The 20,383-nt window shown below is 35.8% G+C and overlaps 4 protein-coding genes across 5 annotated transcripts; all 4 read right to left on the reverse strand.

Moving 5' to 3' along the window:
* Positions 1-171: 171 nt before the first annotated feature.
* LOC109002574 (probable WRKY transcription factor 72) lies at positions 172-3,837 on the reverse strand. Its single transcript, XM_018980371.2, has 4 exons — positions 3,784-3,837; positions 1,539-2,063; positions 1,278-1,391; positions 172-1,130 (listed from the first exon to the last, which is right to left on the reverse strand). Exons 1-4 carry the CDS (start codon positions 3,817-3,819, stop codon positions 270-272), a joined length of 1,536 nt encoding a protein of 511 aa, XP_018835916.2. The 5' UTR covers positions 3,820-3,837; the 3' UTR covers positions 172-269.
* A 7,916-nt stretch (positions 3,838-11,753) lies between these two features.
* On the reverse strand, positions 11,754-12,373 carry LOC118349579 (serine carboxypeptidase-like 45). The gene is made up of 3 exons (XM_035694777.1): positions 12,300-12,373; positions 12,069-12,186; positions 11,754-11,930 (listed from the first exon to the last, which is right to left on the reverse strand). The coding sequence occupies exons 1-3, from the start codon at positions 12,359-12,361 to the stop codon at positions 11,754-11,756; spliced, it is 357 nt and encodes a 118-aa protein (XP_035550670.1). The 5' UTR covers positions 12,362-12,373.
* A 328-nt stretch (positions 12,374-12,701) lies between these two features.
* On the reverse strand, positions 12,702-15,479 carry LOC109002573 (serine carboxypeptidase-like 45). Its single transcript, XM_035694778.1, has 7 exons — positions 15,391-15,479; positions 13,982-14,157; positions 13,725-13,829; positions 13,533-13,628; positions 13,342-13,434; positions 13,132-13,217; positions 12,702-13,028 (listed from the first exon to the last, which is right to left on the reverse strand). The coding sequence occupies exons 1-7, from the start codon at positions 15,477-15,479 to the stop codon at positions 12,702-12,704; spliced, it is 972 nt and encodes a 323-aa protein (XP_035550671.1).
* A 777-nt stretch (positions 15,480-16,256) lies between these two features.
* Positions 16,257-19,967, reverse strand: LOC109002595 (plant cysteine oxidase 2-like). 2 transcript variants are annotated; one of them, XM_018980407.2, is made up of 6 exons: positions 19,740-19,967; positions 19,278-19,640; positions 18,541-18,659; positions 18,279-18,441; positions 16,733-16,963; positions 16,257-16,611 (listed from the first exon to the last, which is right to left on the reverse strand). In XM_018980407.2, the coding sequence occupies exons 2-6, from the start codon at positions 19,504-19,506 to the stop codon at positions 16,487-16,489; spliced, it is 867 nt and encodes a 288-aa protein (XP_018835952.1). In that variant the 5' UTR covers positions 19,507-19,640; positions 19,740-19,967; the 3' UTR covers positions 16,257-16,486. The 2 variants fall into 2 exon arrangements, with proteins under 2 accessions (XP_018835952.1, XP_018835951.1); XM_018980406.2 differs by having other exon boundaries at positions 19,278-19,967.
* Positions 19,968-20,383: the final 416 nt, after the last annotated feature.

Raw genomic sequence — 20,383 nt, forward strand, 5'->3', positions numbered from 1 at the left:
GGCATAAGCTATTGGATTCTTTCTCTACATTGAGGTATGGATGTTTGAAAACCTGGGTCAAATAGATTTACATTTTATTTAATATTAAAACAAAGGTAAGAACAACACAACCTCTGAACAGAGGTTGACTTTTACGGTTATAGTTTCAGGGCAACGTTGGCCCAACCCATATTTTATGTATAGGGACTACTGAGGGGGAGGGGGAGCCTGTATAGGAGGTATTTTGTGAAAGGAAGGAAGCTTTCATTATTGTCTCATCCGAGGCAATATTAGACTTGTCGGTTCATTTGATCCTCAATAGTGGGAGAAGATGCAGAAGTACTCTTGGAGACGGATAATGGCAATGAAAATCTGTTGAAGTAGCTTGTTTGGCATGCTTTCCCATTTTGAGCTGATGGATCAGGATAAACGGCCTGAACTGGCTCACCCCACTTCGGCTTTTGGCATAATCTCTCTACTCCACCTTGGTTATCATGGGTTGCACCACCTCCTACCATTGATGAAATTGTGGATGCAATTGCGGACCTGAAAGTTGGGTCTGACGCAATTGCTTTGGTTAAGGTTTCAGTTATGGACTCTTGAGAGGAAGCTTGGTGGTTCTTTTCCAAATAAGATTGGTAGAAATGTTGGGATTGTTTTCCTGGATTTAGGAATCCGGTGTGGGTTTTGTTGTAGGGTACTGCGGTATAACCATGGTATCCACTGTCCCAACCCGTTGGTATGGTGGGTTCTGAGGATGAGAAGCTAAGACTTCTTGAAAGAAATCTTGGGTTTGAAACAAAGCTTGAAGATGATCTATTAAAAAGAGTATGTGGAGGAGATGGAGGGGCAGTGAGGTCCAGAGTGACGGTTGGGAAAAGGGGCGTCGTTAAAGAAGAGTTGGGCACGTAAAATCGTTTTGCTCCCGAGTTATCCAAGAGATTTAGATTAAATGCATTGAGTATAGGAGCAGCAATCGTAGTGGTTGTTGAACCGAGGCCAGGTTCAGATATAGATGAGCCAGATAATAGCATAGAAGCGGCAGCCGAAGTGGCGGAAGCCATAGCTGTGGCTGACATTGGAAGAGGGTGGTTGTGGGTTCCTTCATAGGTGGTGATCAAGATGGACATGTCCTCGGCACATCTTTGTACCTGCAATCATGTAAAGAAGTATTGAATCTTTAATTTCATGCATTACATGAAACATTTTGGAATACCATTTGTTTTGCAAACATATGTAAGCCCATAAAATAAATCTCTAGTCCCTATACAAAAGTCAAATTTTGTGACAGATGATACCTGTTTTCTTACTGGGCATTCAAGTGCAACTGCGCAACGATAGTATGCTCGAGGGCATGGGTTTCCTCTCGATATTTTCTGTCCATATTTCCTCCAATGGCATCCATCATTCATCTGTAGGAATGACATATCTATCACACTTTATCAAGGTTATCAAAATTGATTTATCTATAACCAAATTTCACAAGCTTCCATCAAATATTTGTCAGATTATCATAAGTGAAAAGGGAAAAAAAAAACGACATGGATTAAAATACTAACCGTTGGAGTGTCACATCTAGCTCTCACAGAAACCCTAGCTCTCTTCACATGGGTTTGTTGTGAAATTTCGTCATCTCCATTTCTCATTGTTTTTAGAGTTTTACTTGGTAGCCATGTGTCTCCAGCTTCTACAATTTGTTTATTTGGCTCTTTTGAGCTTGGATCAGAAGAAGCAAGCTGCTCCGTAGACTCCCATCCAATATTATGGTTGTACTTCCATTCTAAATCTTTAATAGTCTTGCTATTACAAGGGTTGTTGCAACCTTTCTCGTCTCTTTTCAGCTCATGACTTGGAGTACTTCTTCCGAGACAAAGAGATACTAATTGATCAGATTCTTGATCAATTTGTTCATGTGAGGGAGCTGACTCTGTACATCTCTTCGAAGCTTCTTGTTTAATGATATCAAAGAAACACAATTGTAGAGATTGATAATCCTTCTCTATTTTATCTAACATCATTTTTAATCTTTCATTTTCTTCTTTGACCTCTCCCATTTCAGCTTTGGCAGATTCAAGTTCAATGTTCTAGAAAAAAAATAATAATCATGTAAGTGGTTCTTTTATTTTGTTAACATGGAATATACACACACACACAAAAGGGTAATGTCAAAAAAATCCAATTTTATATATATTAAAAAAACTAGAAATTGAAAATAAAAATTCATCTATGAGAAACCCTCGCACCATATATATATATATATATATATATATATATATATATATATATATATATATAGAAAAATACTTCTTATAAGTTATTATTCATTATCCTACACCTCACACCCAATAAGAAACACTCACACACCGAAAAACACTCGTTCGATTTGACCCTAAAACTTAATTAAACTTGTGGGTTTATATATAATTTTATTTCTATTATTTCAATCAGTACTACTCAAATGAAATAATATAATATTTTTAAATACTCGCATTCCGACATATATTCCCACAAATAATGTTTTAAGAGCATATATAGATTGAATATATATTAAACAAAAATTCCAATATATATGAAAGAAAGAAAATGATCAGAGGGACTAATTACCATAAAAAATTTAACCTCCCAACGCTAGCTCTTGAAAATAAAAAAAGCTTCTCTTTAGAAATATAAATAAATAATTTTATTTTTCTTGGTCTTCCTTCTTGGTCTTCTGTATTATGATTTATGAAATCAGCAAGTGGTAATTGGAATGCAGCCCTATTGGCTATTGTCGGTCAATCAAAGGGAAAAAAGGTACTGCGCGCTTGCATGCATATGATCCCCGGATCGAACAACTCCTCATGTGCACATCACTGTGACTTTTTAGACGTTTGACTTGGTTCGTTGATCTTATCATTTTCAGAAAAAAGTGTGCATTGACTTCAATTAATATGTCATATTTTAATTAATTTTTATTTCGATCATCAATTATCAAGCTGTTAAATCATTTAATTAAAACGTAACGTGTTATATCATTCGATTTAATTAAAAATAATAAAATGAAAAAGAAAATCTTTCTATCTAAGACATGACAGATCGAGATGAAAGGAGGAGAAATGATTATAACATGAGTTGGAGGAACAAGTTCCTAATACTGCTACTGTAAACTATTAATATACTATATCTTTGCCATTAATTCCCCAGTTGATCTTACAGCCGGGTGAAGATTGGTTCAAGTTACTGATCACCTCATGCAATTCTCTTCTGCTTTGAACCTAAAATAGAATTCGAGGGTACTATATCATGTAGTCATGATGAATTCTGTCTTACCATCAAAACCAGACAATAATTAGCTGGTTATGTGATCATGACGATGATGATGATCATGATGATCTTGCAAATCTAATTTTTTTAAAAATATAAAAACAGCAGAAAATATCGTGGTTTCCAAGTAGTACTAGGTGTACGTTTTACATAATTTCTGATCCATTTATTCCTTGTATTTGAAATAACATGAGCAAGACATGATCACTAGGTACTGTTGTCAAAACTTCATGATCAGTACTATCTAAATTCATGAAATAAGTTATATATACTTTGAGGGCTAAACTGATCGAGTTGGAAAATGGGCGCGCTGTATATATATATACATGATCATGATCATGATGCTGATGCTGATGATGATCACAAGAACATATATATACATTAAGATTGACGTAGGACGTAGGAATTATAAAAAAATTAACCCAGAAACCTGGGATTCATTCATTCAGAAGATGCTATATAGCTAGGGATAAATTAAGCTTTCATATAAGTATGTAGTACCTGTCTAGCGGCGGCCTGATGATCTTGGCTGATCATCTGGTGGGCAACAACAGATTCAAAACTCCTTTCTTCTAAACCTACAACACATGAAGGGGTAGGCATTTTCAACGTCATGCCTTAATTCCCTGCAGCTTGCTAGCTTTGCTTGAGAAACATATATAACTACTGACCCTCAACTCTTTACCGCACGGCCTCCCTTCTTATACACAAAAATTAAACAAATTAAGTAGTGTACGTATTTTCAAACTTGGCATAAAATTAATATTCAAATCCCAGTGCATGCTTAATTATCTATCTGTCCCCCTCCAATACGCAGTAGTCATGCCTAAAATGTCAACAGTATGTACCCAAACCACATAGCAGCTGATCCCACTTTTATTTTATTATTATCACAAGATTAGACTATGAAATTAGAACGATTCAGTTCAACGTTTCCCAAGTAAAATACCAGCTGCAAGGAGCTTTTTCCTATGGCGATTCATTTATTAATATAATCTTGGATTAAATTAAATAAATATATAATATATAGTTGTGTGATTTTTTTTAATTAATTTTGTACGTACGTAGTCATGATGTAGTACGTAGTACGCTTGAATTAGTAATAAGCTCGTGCATATATAGGGGCTAACAGTCAAAGCCTGAAATAACAATATTATCAAGTAGCCTAGCTAGCAGCCTGATCTTGTACGCACGTGTCATTATCAATGGCGTAACCCTTTGTTTAACGTCAAGTATGTTCATATGCTGCTTGTTTATTAATTTATAGGCATGCAGTTCATGTATTCACTCAAATCAGAAGAAAAAAAATATATATATATATATATATATATATGAAAATTTTATAAATCATACTATCATCTTACTTTTATCTCATTAAGTAAGATTATCTAGCACATTTATCACTATTAAATGAATATTTTTTGTATGTTTCTTTATCATCTAATAGTGATAAATGTATCACATATTATTTAGTATGATCAAAATAGAATGAGAGTGTGGTGTATAGCATTACATATATATATTATATATACTAGCAGTGGAGCTACGTGCGAGGCACGTTTGTCCTATATTACTATAAAATAAATCGTTAAAAAATATAAACATTTAGTGTACAAGAAAAAAACACAGATAAATGAGGATAATATAGCTCATTCAAGTTACAACCTACAGTTACATGGTGTACTACATGTATTTTTAATGGAAAATACTAGTATGCCGCCTGAGTTTGCCCCCTTATTTTGACTGCTCATGTATTTAAATTTTTTTTACTATAATTGAGGAAGTGATTTTTAATGTATTGATGATTTTTTTTTCTATTTTTCAAAAATATTTAAATAAATATTAAATAAATATGAAAAGAAAAAGAAGAAAAAAAATACAAATATAAATTTGTGTTAGGCGGCATGCTCAGCAGTCATTGTTGGGCAGCAGCCTAGTTGTCGTTTGGAACCTAAAATCATCTCAACTTATTTCAACTCATCATTACAAATTTTAACACAAAATATAATAAAAAATTCAACTTTTTCAAATCCCAAAATAATAATAGTAAATAATAATAATATTCTAACAATATTTTATCATCTCAACTCAACTCAGTTCAACATCCAAACGCATTATGCCAAAGACACATTTTCATTGCAAAACCAGCATGCTTATTGTTGTTTCATTCACATTTCTTCACTCCCACAGTCTCCCAGTACTTAAATCAGATGAACAATTTTTCTCTACTTTTATGTTGTGTAATAAAATAATTCATTCTCATTTGCATAGTCAAGCACTCATTTGCTTTATTTGGCTGTTTGTATATATGATATACTAATTGAAAGCAATAACACACTCTTCTTTCTATCTAAAACACAATTATGCAAAAATATTTATATATTCAAAGTTTATCTGAAATGCCATATTGAACTCAAACCTGGGTCACCAATTATGTGTCCAGTTTAGGCTTCATAATATGTATGATTAAATATTTTTGTTTTTGTTTTAATATTTTGGATTTCAATGATTACATTTGTCTGGTTAGCCCAATCCATTTTCCTTTCAGCCTTTAACCGTGCGCAGCCCAGCCCCCATCTCTCTCTCTCTCTCTCTCTCTCTCTCTCTCTCTCTCTCTCGCGCGCGCGCGCAACCCCCCTTTAGTTGATTCTTCCTCTCCAAGCAACCCATCCACCGTCGGCTACTAGCAGCTCCCTCTCACGTCAGCGACCACTACCATGGATCCAAGCCATCGTCGAAACCCCCACAGCAGCCCTATTCTCCCCACAACTCCTTTTGTCGAATGGGTCTTACACGTTTTCTCCACCATAGCGCCATCATATGCCATCCCTAGGCCACCGTTCCACCACCATCGAGCTACTCTTCATCCGGCAACCACCCTCATGGACCCAAGCCACCGTCGAAGCCCCCATGGCAGCCTTCGTCTCCCCGACTCCCTCAGCTCCCAAATGGGTCTCACACGGTTTCTCCACCATACCGCTATCGTACGTTGTCCCACCCCACCACACCACCACCATCGAGCTCTCCTTCCTCCTGTGACTACCCTATACTTTGTTGCGATGATTTTGTGATATTTTGTGTGGTGATTTTGTAATCTGTTGTGATATTTTGTGATGATTTTGTTAAGAGTATTGATGTGAGGATGTAGGGAAGAAGAATAAAAGTGTAAAATAAGAGTAATGTTCATATTATTCATTGGGCGATAGACGCTTTTTATAAGTATAAGGAAATATATATGTAGTTTCTATGCATGAAATAATAGCTCTTAAATAATTTATAAGATCGTTGTAATATAAAATGCAAATACTTATACCAATTAAGTACAATTAATTGGTAATATTTCTCAACTCTAAAAAAAGGAACGTATATAATAAATTTTGAGACATCGATCACGTTATTCGGAAAAAATAATTATTAGTTCTCGCAGTATAATCATTTCGATAGATCAGTCTAATTAATGTAACATCGACTAATCACTATAGAATATAAGTCCAGACATGAGTACTTACTTAGGCGCTTTTCTTAGATTATTATTTCAAGTTGTCATGAAGTCATGATGTTTTCATCAAACCAATAATTCATGCAAATCATAATATGATGTACTGATTTATTTTTTTATTTTTCAACTTTTGGCGCTTGGTGTACGAAAAAGGTACATAGTTTTGGCAAGGTTAATGTATATATGCATGTCATGATCATATATATATATATATATATATATATATATAGTCATATATATGATGGTCTATTGATGAAACTAGTACTATTATATTTTTTTTTATAAGTAATTAAGTTCTAATTATTATATGTCACGTGATAATAAAGTATAGTACTTACTTCCTACTTGTTTGGACATTTAAATATTTGATCAACATGGTGACCTTTGGTACTGTAAGAGCATCTAGTCATTTGTCAATGCAAGTTCAAATTAAAAGGGAATATGAAGAAAACATCCAGCATTGGACTAGTTAAACATGTTAAGTTTAACATATCTGCTACAGTAAATGTTAGCAACTCGCCAAGTATGGAGAGGGATTGTATACATACCAAACTAATATTTTATCATTTCTCTACCTCCCGCTATTTCCATCTCCTTCCCTCGATTTTTTTCTTCTTCATCTCAAAACCTTCATTTCATCTATTTTTTTCTTCTTTCTCCTGAAACTGTCTTCGCCCCTTTCTTCTCCGCAAGAGATTTTCCTTCAGCCCCATTCTTTCCCAGCCAGCAGCGTTGCCTTCTCTCCAGCGGTCGCATTCTCTAGCCAAAAGCCATCGTCTTCAACAATTATTTTCTCTTCCTCGCTCTTCTATCCCTCTTCTCTGTTATTCTATCTTCGCCCCTTTCTTCTTCAACCCGCAAGAGATTTTCATCTCATTCTTTCCCAGCCCGTAGCGTCCCCTTCTCTCCAGCAGTCGCATTCTCGACTTGGCTCCACGAATCGTCCAGAAGGCATTACAAATTCATCCATGAATTGGCTTCGCTCTACCCTATATAACATTTACCACGAGAAATCTGGTTGTCCGATTTGGATAAATACTTTGTTATTTATTTATTTTTATTTTTGTTCTTTTGAGGATGAAATGGTATGGTAGATTTATGGTGTATCCACATATTTGCTTGGTATTTGATTGGGTTCCATGATCTGAAATTTGTGATTTCATCTGTCATTGATTCTCTATTTTGGCATTTTGTGATTGGGCAATTTTAGTGTTGCATTGGATTCTCTAAAATGGTATGGTTTATTGCATTTCATATTGGCTCATTTCATCTCTACCATCTCTGTTGGAGCACACTTTAGAATTTATTTATTTGAATTTGTTGTTGTTTCGGTTTGCTGGGGATTACTAGGAAATGAAAGATACTTGGAATTTGTTTCTTTAAATTTGTTGTTGTTTCGGTTTATGGAACCCCTGCCACCAAACTACTAATACGGCTGCCTCCTGAAAGATATAGGGGGACTCAAACTCAAGACAATGTGTGATGTTAATAGGGGTTCATATAATGAAACTAGGATGAAAAATAGTATTTGGGAAGGGTGCCATTCCTTAATGCTCATATAACAACAAGAGCATCATAGATATGGAATACACTTGTATTGGAATACACTTATCATGTATTTCTTTTTTGGCTGGGTAGCAACTAAATGAATGGACTGTTAGTGGTTTGATATGAGGTAATTAGTGAACTGTTTTGGCTACTTGTGATCTGATATGGAGTAATTAGTGGACTGTATTGGCAATTTGTGAACTGTTTTTGTGGTAAATAGTAGACTGTTTTGGCAATATTTTGAACTGTTTTGGGATAATTTGTGGATTGTTTTGGCTATTTGTGATCTGATATGGAGTAATTAATGGACTATATTGCCAATTTGTGAACTATTTTTGGGGTAAATAGTGGACTGTTTTGGCAATATTTCTGAATTGGGTAGGGGTAATTTGTGGACTGTTTTGACAATTTGTGATTTGTTTTGGGATAATTTGTGGACTGTTTGGGGTCATTTGTGGATTGTTTTGGCTCATTTGTAGACTGATATGGGGTATTTGTGATATGTTTTGGGGTAAATTGTGGACTGTTTTGACAAGTTATGAACTGTTTTGGGATAATTAATAGACTGTTTTGGTAATTTGTAAACTGTTTTAGGATAATTTGTAGACTGTTTTGAGATAATTAATATATGAAGTATATTTGTAAAATATTAAAAAAAATTATATATTATTAAAATATATAATATTTTATTATTATTTAGACTTTAAGATAGCTAGTCTAATGTGAACTAATTTAGTTACAAGTCTATGTTATAGCCAAAATTTAACATTCTAACTAAATTTTAATGGCTAGGCCATTGCCAATACTCTAAGAATGTAAATTAATTAATTTATGATATAATGGACTCCGATGCATGGTAAGGAGCTGTTACCCCTCCCCCAAAAAAAATTTTTTATGATCTCTTATTGAGATTTAAGCTAAAACTTGAAGTTTGGCCTCAAATATTATAAAATAATATTGTTTTCTTATAACACCTAAAGTTTTTATCCTAAAAATTAGCTTTTCATATGCCTAAAAAAATATATGAGAAATGATAGTTGTAATTGTAAATACGTAAGTATCATGTAATCATTTTGAAAAAATTAAATAAATACGAAACTGACATGAAAAAAATTAATTAATTTTTTAATAATAAATTTTATTTTTTTTCAAAATAACTATACGGTACGTCATGCGCACTCCACGACTGCATGTAACATTACTCAAAATAATGATCATAAAGTCATTTACGTCGTCGTAATATTTAATCCCTTAAATTATTATGGCATATATTAACTTGACCTAATTAAGGTGAAATCTGGATCCACAACTTGGTAATAGAGAGAGAGAGAGAGAGAGAGAGAGAGAGAGAGAGAGAGCCGGCCCTCAACTTTGAGAGAAGACCAGAAGACGGATACTGAACTACTAGTGGTCAACATGTCGACGTTGCACTACTTTTCATCGAAATAATTAGAGGTTATTGACTGACGGCCTAAATTAGTTTAATCTTTTATGACTCCTGCATGCATGTTTCCAAGACTTCCCACAATATATTGCAAGTTTCGACTTTATCCAACACTTGCATCATTAAGCTCATGATGTACTCCTAATTAAATTATAATTGCAGTATTATTATTATTATATATATATATATATATATGTATGTATGGTGGTCCATATGATTGCATCAGAGTATGAAAACAGTCATTGTTTAATTCTTTTTAGGTGCTACGTACAGATTGAGCACAGCTTATATATAAAGCCAATTTGTGGTTAGTTTCTTGAGCTAATTAGGTCAGTTGTCTAGAATATAATTAGCCAATATATATTGAAATTATTGTAATTTGAATGAGATTTAATTGGGTTTGATCATATGGGCCATTGGACGTAGATTAGAACTTGCCTTTTTCTTTTTAAATTAGGGTAAAAAATGGGTTTAATCAGTCACATGGCAGTAAACATGAAGAGTTTATGATTCATCTTCATGTTCATGTTATAATTAGGTTCATATTTCAAACCCCAACTATCGATGATATACAGGCCGTCAAGCTTGATGGCCTGTATATGATGATACTGCATGATTGTCATCAGCTCGTGGGTTTGAATTACGTTTTTCTTTTGTAGACTAAAATTAATTAAATTGAGAAACTATTAATACATAGGGGCCGGGTAACATATTTTTCAAATCAAACACACGAGACCTGACCCAACTGATCATGCGCATGCATTGACTATTTAATTATTTGTTTTTTGGTCTTCGGAGAATGTTAACAAATGTAATTTCTTGGCCTTAATTTAATATTAATTAGGGACTCAAATTAAACCTCAAATCCTCTCTGGGGCCTTTGGGACATGACATTCATGTGTAAAACATGGATTAATTAATGTCGAATGCTGGCAAATAAGAGAACTTGCAAATGGAAATAGATCAACTTTGGTTTTTTGATAGGCCAGGCAACAGTGACAACAACAATCCGTTTAATTCCAAATGGTTTTTGCAGATCTCCTTGGATGAAAATTAAATTTCTTAGCCTCGTTATATCAAATTAGCCTGATTCATCGAAGTACTTCAAATTAAAAAGAAACACTTTTTCCTTGATGTCAATATATGAATCCACAAAATTATTAAGGAAATGATATATCCTCAAAGACAATTTCTTTATAATTAATTGCATGTTGATAATGAAGTTTGAACGGGATACATATATATATATATATATATAAAGATAATGTATTATAAGTAACACATGGGTTGGAAAATGGGAGCCCAAGAAAACAATCATCTTATTTTTATTTTAAAATTTCAAAAAATTGAATTATTTTTTTTTTGTTTTGTTTTTTAAGTTTGGAAAAGTTGTAATAATTAGGTAATGATTAAATGAAAATGTAGAAGATTTAAAATTGAAAAGTCTTTATGTTTGCGGTGTTTGGATATTAAGATGAGATGAGATAGAAACATCTCTCTATCCAAATCAAGTTAAATTGTTACAAAATAAATAAATAAGTAAATAAATATCTAAGGGTCCAAGTCTAAGCTTAAGCCATGCATGCTCTTTCTTTTTTTTGCTTGAGCTTTGATCATTTGAAGGAAACCCCATGCTTACCATTTTCCTTTGATGATAACCAATCCTAGAAGACTAGGTATTAAGAATTTAATGAGTTCTTTATTATTTGGTCCAACTTCCTAATTCAAAGTCTTTTTAGTTTGAATTTTTACAAATCACAATCATATAATATATGCAAAACACACCAAGCTTTTCACCAACAATTTGCTCCAAATTTTAATTCAAGTTTAAGAAGCTTCAAACATAACCAGAATCAATAACACATGAACGATAAAGTGGGGAAAAAAAACAAAAATTACAAAACATCAAATGTAGATTAGATTGCCATTAGAACAGCACAAGACCATTTGAGAATGGGTTTCAGCAGTTTAGCCCAAAGATCATTCACTGGGCCTGGGAAGAGGGACTCCCTTTAGAAAAGAACGAAACAGAATGAGGGCCTGTGAAGGAGATGTGAAGGGGACCTCATGGGCAGCACCCCTGACCGTTGCATATGTGAGATAGGTCACGTTCTTCCCGTCCTTTAACCCACCAAATGATTGCGACCATCCTCCCACCTGCAATGCCCATTTTACCCATTCAATTTCCACTTAACCAAGCCTCCTGCAATTCGGCTCAACAGATCCACAAAGCAATAGGCCCAAGGGAGGATTGAAAAAGTTGGGAGAATGAGAATCCTATGCTTGCATACGTACCTGCTTCTTGTCATACCAAGGACCGTACTTTGTGAAAGGGACTAGCTTCAAATCCTTGGCCAGATTGTTGGCAATTATTCTTGTTTGAGTGAGAGGAATTTTCGAATCTTGGTCGCCACTGTTTGATGGAAAAAAAAAATCTCCATGAAAGTGTCGGAAGTTTTTTGGGATTTATACTTTCACCATTCGACAGAAATACAAAGGAAAAGAAAGTGACTTTTGTTGTTGAACCTGTAAAGCAAGATGGGAATGCCCGCCTTTAGAATGTCTGAGACGAGGGGTACAAGGTTCATGTCCGTGTTATTTTCTTGGTATATAAGAGGCCTGCAAATTAATTAGTAATTAACTAATCTATGAATAATCTTAGAGAGAGAGAGAGAGAGAGAGAGAGAGAGAGACCCTTCACAGAAGTCCCAATGGAAGGGCAGATGAGTTGTGTTGGCGTGAAGTGCCTTCTGAACATGAGGTTTGTTGAGATAGGTGAATATTCTTCCTTGAAGGCATGGATCACCTCTAGTTCCCGTCCTCCTAGCAACCTGAACTCCAGGAGCCCAAATTCAATCTTCCCGTCATAAACAACTCAAAACAATCATCATGCTCGATTCATTTCATCAACATCATTATCAGTAAAAATCATAAACCACTGTGCATATATACCGCTGCATGAGTTTTCCCTGCATGCTTCCCCGTGATCCTAAATTGCTCGGCCGAGGTTGACGACAAACATTTAGGCAAGAGTAGGTCATCAGTAGCAACGTCCTCGCTGATTTCGTCTGAAACTCTATTAAACACATCGTTGCATCCTTGAGACCATTGATCGTGGACGTATTCCCGAAGATACTTTGAGTCATTGCAGACCGTCTTCTCCAGCATCAGTGTTTCATCAGATATTGCTCCATGTGCCCACAAGTAGTCTCCAGCCTGCACGCTGATGTCTATGTCCAAGAGTGGATTTCCAAGCTACAAACAATGATAAAAGTAAACCTTCTTGTTGCTATTAACTGACATGGTGATCATTTAGGTTTTTTTTTTTTCCTAGTTTTCACGAGTGATTGGTCATTACAGCAATGGATTTTAGCTTGATGGGTTTGATATTGGGATTCCTGTTGTACTCCATCAACAACGCTGCGAGCTGGGGGATGTAGTGCCCTGCAAAAATGATGTCAGTAACATTGACAAAGCTGAATTTGTTCATCATCTATCAGCACAGTAACATTGACCGAACTTGTAAATTTGTTTTGAAAAGTAGCAAGCAACTTGGTTACTTAATTACCTGCATAGCTTTCACCGGTTAAGAAGAACTCAGAGTCTTTGTAGTTTGGGAATTCTTCCAGCCAGTTTATTATAAACCTCAAATTATCTTCGGCTGCCACCCAAAACAATAGGAGTTATCATGGATTGAAAAGTTGAGAAACATCAACAATTGCAGAACAATACACTGTATGCTGGTGGTAGAATTCATACCAGTCTGAGTATCGTTCCAGATCACGTAATCGGAGCTGGTGTTAGAGTAGGAAAATCCAACCCCAATAGGTGACTCAACATACAACATGTTTGACTCTGTCAAGTATTTTGTTGTGGAGTCTGTTTAGCAAACATTTTTCCTTAAGAAAAACCTAGCTAGCTGTACAGTTAAGCAATTCAAATTAAGTTTACCCAAGTTCCATGAATATTCGTTCTTAACAAGAAGTCCATTGTCTCCTGGTTGGAAGGGACCGTGTTCCATAAACGCGCCAAAACCAAGCGAAGAACAACCGGGACCTAGCATCATAAATTGCCGACAAAAAGCAAATCAAGTAGCTAGGAACGTCATGAAGTGTCATACATACATATGTGTGTGTGTGTGTGTATAATACATTATTGAAAGTATATAGAGGGACAGCAAGAAAGGTAGTCAACGATCTGATATCAACCTCCATTGAGCCACAAGGTCAAGGGGTGTGAAAATGGGTTAGCTGATTCAGCTTCGACAAAGTAATAGAATAGAGCTCGGCCATGCTGAGCATCCGTGGTAATGTAACCAGAATACTGCTTAAAAGAAACATTTTCGGGCTGTCCAGGCAGGGCCGTTACCACATCTGCAGAAGACCTATTAAAGAAGGAAAATATCAACACAAAGAGCCATATCAAAGCCATGAGAGAGACAGGAACAAACGAAGGGAAGAGGAGAGATTGGTGCTATGGATCGATGGTGCAATTAGCATTTCCTATATATATTGGTTTTATTTTGGGATGACATCGATATCAACGGGTTTTTGTTCCATTTTTTGTTAAAATAAATGTTTTCTGCAGATCCTTGTATTTGTTCACTGCCAAACCTAGTAGTTGCCGGATTCCATATTTTGTCTGATGTATGTTACATGTTTGATGATGTCTTCAGAATCTCAGATTCATGATTACCAAACATAAAACAAAATGCCTAATATTTTACGTCAAATTATATCATTTTATAAGTATATTTTGTGAGATTTTTGTGCGTTAGATCTATTTTATAATAAAGAGTACTTTATTATTTGAAATACCTAGTCAAACTGACATATCAATTTGTAAATTTGCTCTCATAAAATCTCTTTATAGACCAATTATTTCTAATAAATGTCAATTGAAGTCTTTGACATAGTGTCCAAATATATTATATGCAACTAGGGTCAAACAAAATTTAGTCATACAAGAATTAAGTTCCTCACAACTCATCTCAACTCATCTTAAGATATATTAGGCCCAGTTGTGAAACAAAAGTCTCCTTAACTCATCTCATCTAATCATTACAACTTTCTTAAATTTTCATATAAAATATAATAAACAAATCAACTTTCTCAAATCTTAAAATAATAATAATATTTAATATTCTAACAATATTTTATTCAATTTTTATTTTTTATCTCATTTCAATTCACTATCTAAAACTCTCCAATTTCCGTGTTCATGTCGAGGGTTAAGCGAGATGAGAAGATTGAATAATAATAATAATACAGGATCAGCCCGCATGGGGGTGACCAACTTTCCAACCACCCAGATTGAAAACTGATCGAAATCAGAGGGCTTTCGACTATGGTCTGACCAAAGATTATAAAAAAAACCGATACCAACGATTCGAGTGTCAGGTGATCGGGGGTCTGACCAACATTATAAGAACAACCCAGACTTTCTAAACCCTTATTGCTCTTGTTCTTAATTTTCTTATCGAGTTTTATGTCAAGAGTTGTGGAGAAGGTTCTAGACTCAAAGTTGATCTGGCGATAGCATATTTTAATTCATAGAATATACCATAACATTCATTAATGCATATTTCAGTTAATATACTTCCAATATTGGAGCCAACCCAAATTCTCCTATCCGACGAGACATGCTCAGATCATTGACCTTATTAATTCCCACAGGGCATTTCAACTTTTTCTGAATAATTTCCATTTCCCCACTAAAACCTTATGGGAAAGTCTTATATCTCATCGAAATGAGGTCATAAAAAACAACATCGAACGCAATTTTACTTGGACGTAACCTTTTCGCCCCGCTGAAAGGGGAAGGTAGATGCTGGCCGTTGTCATCAGAGACGAGGAATAGACCCCAGTATCAAGATGATGCTAACTCAAGGCCGGCTAAGGGGTAGGCAACTAAGGCCACCGCCTGGCGCCTAGGGCTACCCCCCGAGTAGGCCCCAAAAGAAAAAAGAAAAAATTATGATCCTAAAAAATAAATTATAGAAAAAATATTAGTTAACATAAAAGGGAAATTTTTTTGCCTAAAATAAAATCAATCTTAAATGGAAAAATTTAGTAAAAAAAGAAATAGTAAATATAGAAGTTTTATCTTACTCAAAACGTACAAAATTTTTAGATAATAGTAAAATTAGAATAAAAATAACAAAATGATGATATATTACTCTTGAATATTTTATAAAATATGATGTTTATTTTGATATCAATGGCCTTATTTATTTTCAAAGTGAAGTATTAAAATAAGTATATATATGGATTAGAGATAATACTCTAATTACAGAAAAATTAGATTCTCTTTCAAATTGTTATTGTACTTTATAGATATTATTAATCAAAACAATATTAATATTTATTTTGCATCTTAGAAATTTTCAATAAAATTTTATTCTTTACTATTTAAATATTATTATCATTTTTAAATTAAAGCCTCATGTACTTAATAGTGCCACAAAATATATTGAGCCGGCCCCAGCAAACAATTAACTCAATAACTTCCTACTCATTTCCGGTTAACTTCGCTTTGTAGTTTTTTTGTCCTGGGTATATACAAAAACTATTTAAAGGGAGGAAGAAAAAAAAAAAAAAAAAAGAACTGAAGGAGAAGAAAAAGATACAAACGAAACAAAAGGTTGGGTTGCCGCACGGACTAGGCCTCCGCCTATTGCCAACATGGGTGGAAGGAGATGCAGTTTTGCAGGATCATTTATCCACAATCTCTGGGCCTATGTACAATGCCCCAACTACCTCTAAGTCCTCAGGTTGATCCAGCTCTTGAAGCCATGCATGACCTTCCCTCTCCTCTTCAGGCACCGATACCCCATCAACTGAAATTGCCAGAGAGAGAGAAACAATCAAGGTCAGCATATCCGGTAAAGGCATTGCCTCATCGGCGTGGTAAAGAAAATTGTACCCAACTTTGGCATGGAGAAGCAATTCGATTGGTACCTGATACACTGGTGAGAGGAAATTCACGGAAGTATGTGCAATGCCGGCCATCAGGATCAGAATCTGGAGGAGAATATGGAGGGCCAAGCACATCTAGCACAGCACATGCTGTCACTGCTGTGAAGCAATGCATGTTGCCTCCATCAGCTGGGTAAAGGATAGAGGCGTTGCAAGGAGCGGTAAAGTCGGAGTCAACCTTAACCTTAGCCAAACGAACAGCAGGAGCTGTGACTGCATCAATAAAATCATGTCAAAATAGTTTCTTCCTGGATGGAGGAAAGGAAAGTGTCGAAAATCAATTTTCTAGTTGAAAGGTAAGAAATTATCCGATCCAACTAGATAACCGTAGCCGATCCACCAAACTTTTCCAAATGAGATTACAGTAACAAATTAACAGCCGGGTTTTAACATAGATAAGGGCTTATAGTACCTATTGACTACTTTCTAAACAAGTCACGTAAAAAAGAAGTCAAATCGTTTCAGATAAGTCTATTTGCCTGTTCACAGTGCCTCTCTACTGCCCCTTCACAGTTCCTTGTCAGTTTTCTTCTATCATTTAAAATGTTTTTCTTAGTTCCTTGAAGTGTTTATTGTTGTTCAGATCTTCACCTCCCTAGACACCATCAAAGCCCCCGCACTGCCTCACCATGATCCCAACTCCATCCTCCTTCCATGAACCCCACCCCTTCATCTTCTGATGGGGGCGCTCACTTCACTCTCCCAAAAAAAAACCTGAAAATCCCAGCCCTCCAACCCTCATCAGGCCTTGCTTCCCTAATGTCACTTCCCCAATCACCCCATCCCACCCTCACCAGCACCATCGTGCATGGCCAGCGGTGCCGCCACATGATCTCTCCCAGACCAACCACACATCCTAACACTCTTTACCAAACACCCATTAACCCCCCCCCCAAAAAAAAAAAAATCTGTTCAGTTTCTTCTGTTTGGAAGCTTGACCTATCATCGACTTAGGGATTTCCAACTCCTCCCACCACTTTCCAAGTGTATGCTATTGTCTGCATATCCTGAAAGCAAAAGGTGCAGAATTGGAGACCTTTCAATTGAAACCTTGCATCGATCATATTCATTGCACACATTCCTGTTATGGGATCTTTTTGCAACAGGTATCAGAAAATTCTACCATGGGGTTGTTCCAACAATAGCTTTTATGACAGCTAACCGGGGGGCTAGCCAATTAGCTAGCACCATTTCTCAATTACGTTTTAATTTCTATGCTTATCTACTGTTTTTTGGAGTTTTGTTAAATTCCCCACCCTCTCATGTATCTCTTTTTTTGGTAAGAAACTTATCTTATCTTGATCGTGAAATTAAGGGCTTAGAGTATAGCCGAAGCATCAAGATATTAGATACTACCTTTCTTATGTGTCATTCTTTTGTCAATTTCATTCTAATATTAATAATTTTTCACTTCATTTTTAAAGGAGGCTAATTATTGCATCATATATTATACACTGTCTACGGAAACACGAAATTATACAGTGTCTTGGGAAAATAGTTTGGTGATAATGTGGAAGGGAAGACTTACTTTCTAAAGAATTCTCATTGGCGGATGTGTCATTAGGGGCATCAACCACCCAGTCATATGATTTGATGTGCATGGTCCCAAATAGAAGCTTACTGAAAACCGTCATGCCGGGGTGATTATGAAGTGGAATAACACCATTTGGTGGCAAGCAAAAGATCCCCATCTGAAATAATTGAAAAAGATTTCAAAACCACGGCTACAATAAAGTTCCCTGGGTAAACTGAATTTGACCCACCTCAGAGGATCAGAGAAGCTTACATACCGAGAATTTCTCACTCTCATAGAGGTGCAAGTATGTTATTGCCGGGGTTCTACGAGCCTCCTGTGTCCGGAAATACAGCATCTCGGGACTGAGGCCAACATCCTCCGGTTTCATTTTATCTGCAAAATTGAAAGTCGAACCAATAAGAATAAAGTACAAGTATACGAATGGCAAAAGCACAGCTTTTGTAGAGGATTCATGTCAGTAATGCACAAGTAGAACTCGCGTTAGTATTCCTATGCTGCTATATCACCACTCAGACTTTCCAGAATATCGATTGGGGTTAAATTGGGGAGGGCGTGTAAGGGTGACCCGTTGGACAAGCCACTGTTGCTGTTTCGATCGAAAACAAAAAGGGGGAAAAACATCATCTCCGACATCCTAAAAGGTATTGATCCTACTCGGATGATATTACATTGTTTGTCACGAGTCATCGAACTAACATCTCTAGATAAAGCAAATACCACTAGAACATTCCCATCTTTATAAGTCGATCGTCAAAATTATAAACCTCAACCGCTTCAAAACCCCAAAACATCAAACTTTAAGAGAAGTAAAAAGCATAATAATTAACCCAACTCGTTTCTATATCAAAACTGCACCAAGAAACCAATCAAAAAGCCAGCTGAGAGTTTCTCTTCGATCGAATTTCAATATCCTCGGGCACGCCCAGATGAATAGATCACATTTTAACACAAAATTCAATACGAATTCGTGCATAAAGAAGCAAAACATACCCAAAACAGCTCGTAGCCGTTCAATATCTTCAGTGGATGGCACAATCCCGGTCCCGCTATTGGCAAACACTTCCTTGCAAGTCTCGAATAGCATCTGAACCGGCGACATCTTCTTCTGACGTCGCCGGCTCTTCCTCGGCTTGCTTTTCGAAGTCGTGTCTGTGGCCTTGGGTAATTCACGGAACTCCTTATTTCCCTTTCGATTGGTTCGAGTCGTCTCAATCCCCATTCAACTTCAAATTCACACAAGGAATTCAATATGGGGACCCCCGAACCGTTCAGAAAATGCAGAATCGGGATCCGGGTGTTGAGCCAAACAAAAACAGCGGAGACGGGGTATTGCTAGAGACGCCGAGTTTGTATCTGGGTATTGACCCAATAAGCAAAATATCAAGAAATGAACGAGAAACAGAGAAAACAGGGGAAGAAGGAGAAAGAGAGGTACTGATTAATAAATTATACCGTATGGTACTTGCCGGACAGTCCAGTACAGGGAGGTGAGAGGTCAAAGGAGGAAAGAGACGAGAGAAATGGCATCTCTGTAGGTGAAGGAGATGGTGGGTGCGAATTGAGGACGGAATATAAAGGGGACAAGAGCGAGGGGTAGCTGAAAAGGAAACAGTTGTTTTTGAAGAGAGTGAAAAAACCAGGGGCCATGCTTGGATTTCCAGTGGGCTGTTCCAACAGCGGATTTTTATCCAGCCACACCACCCCCCCCCACGCCCTCTTTGTTCTTCTCTATTTTTTGCCCTTCTTTTTTTTATGCATTTTTCACACCATCTACTGCTCTCACTTTAGTTCGAAAACTTTTGAGCATGTATTATTTTTGGCTACATGTTTGGATATTGTTCTTTTCTATAAATCGGCATTACATTATCCAAATCTCTGCATTTTATTTTATTTTTTAAAATAATTCTTTTTCACCATTTATAAATAATAATTAAAATGTTATTTTTTTATTAAATATTGTTATCCTCAATTACACTAATTGATGTAAAAAAATTTAACTATGAATTAAAGTAGGTTGAATCAACCAATATAATTAGGGGAGAAGTAAAGTAATTAGTTATCATTTACTAGTTTTTTTTTTTTTTCAAAAGAGTATT

The sequence above is a fragment of the Juglans regia genome, chromosome 10 (assembly GCF_001411555.2).
Source record: "Juglans regia cultivar Chandler chromosome 10, Walnut 2.0, whole genome shotgun sequence".
Lineage (NCBI taxonomy): Eukaryota > Viridiplantae > Streptophyta > Magnoliopsida > Fagales > Juglandaceae > Juglans > Juglans regia.

Excerpts from the sequence above, each read along its gene's own strand:
- LOC109002574 (XM_018980371.2), bottom strand. The coding sequence starts at position 3,819 with ATGATCAGCCAAGATCATCAGGCCGCCGCTAGACAG. Across the intron at positions 2,064-3,783 it reads ATCAGGCCGCCGCTAGACAG|AACATTGAACTTGAATCTGC; the intron begins GTACTACATACT and ends TTTTTTTTCTAG. Across the intron at positions 1,131-1,277 it reads AATGCCCAGTAAGAAAACAG|GTACAAAGATGTGCCGAGGA; the intron begins GTATCATCTGTC and ends ACATGATTGCAG.
- LOC118349579 (XM_035694777.1), bottom strand. The coding sequence starts at position 12,361 with ATGAACCTTGTACCCCTCGTCTCAGACATTCTAAAGGCGGGCATTCCC. Across the intron at positions 12,187-12,299 it reads ATTCCCATCTTGCTTTACAG|TGGCGACCAAGATTCGAAAA; the intron begins GTTCAACAACAA and ends TCCATCAAACAG. Across the intron at positions 11,931-12,068 it reads CTTGGTATGACAAGAAGCAG|GTGGGAGGATGGTCGCAATC; the intron begins GTACGTATGCAA and ends TGGGCATTGCAG.
- LOC109002573 (XM_035694778.1), bottom strand. The coding sequence starts at position 15,479 with ATGGAAATTATTCAGAAAAAGTTGAAATGCCCTGTGGGAATTAATAAG. Across the intron at positions 14,158-15,390 it reads CGTCGGATAGGAGAATTTGG|GTCTTCTGCAGATGTGGTAA; the intron begins GTTGGCTCCAAT and ends CTTCTTTAATAG. Across the intron at positions 13,435-13,532 it reads CTGGAACGATACTCAGACTG|CCGAAGATAATTTGAGGTTT; the intron begins GTATGAATTCTA and ends TTTGGGTGGCAG.
- LOC109002595 (XM_018980407.2), bottom strand. The coding sequence starts at position 19,506 with ATGGGGATTGAGACGACTCGAACCAATCGAAAGGGAAATAAGGAGTTC. Across the intron at positions 18,660-19,277 it reads ACGGCTACGAGCTGTTTTGG|ATAAAATGAAACCGGAGGAT; the intron begins GTATGTTTTGCT and ends TCAATTTTGCAG. Across the intron at positions 16,964-18,278 it reads CAATGAGAATTCTTTAGAAA|TCACAGCTCCTGCTGTTCGT; the intron begins GTAAGTCTTCCC and ends TTATTGATGCAG.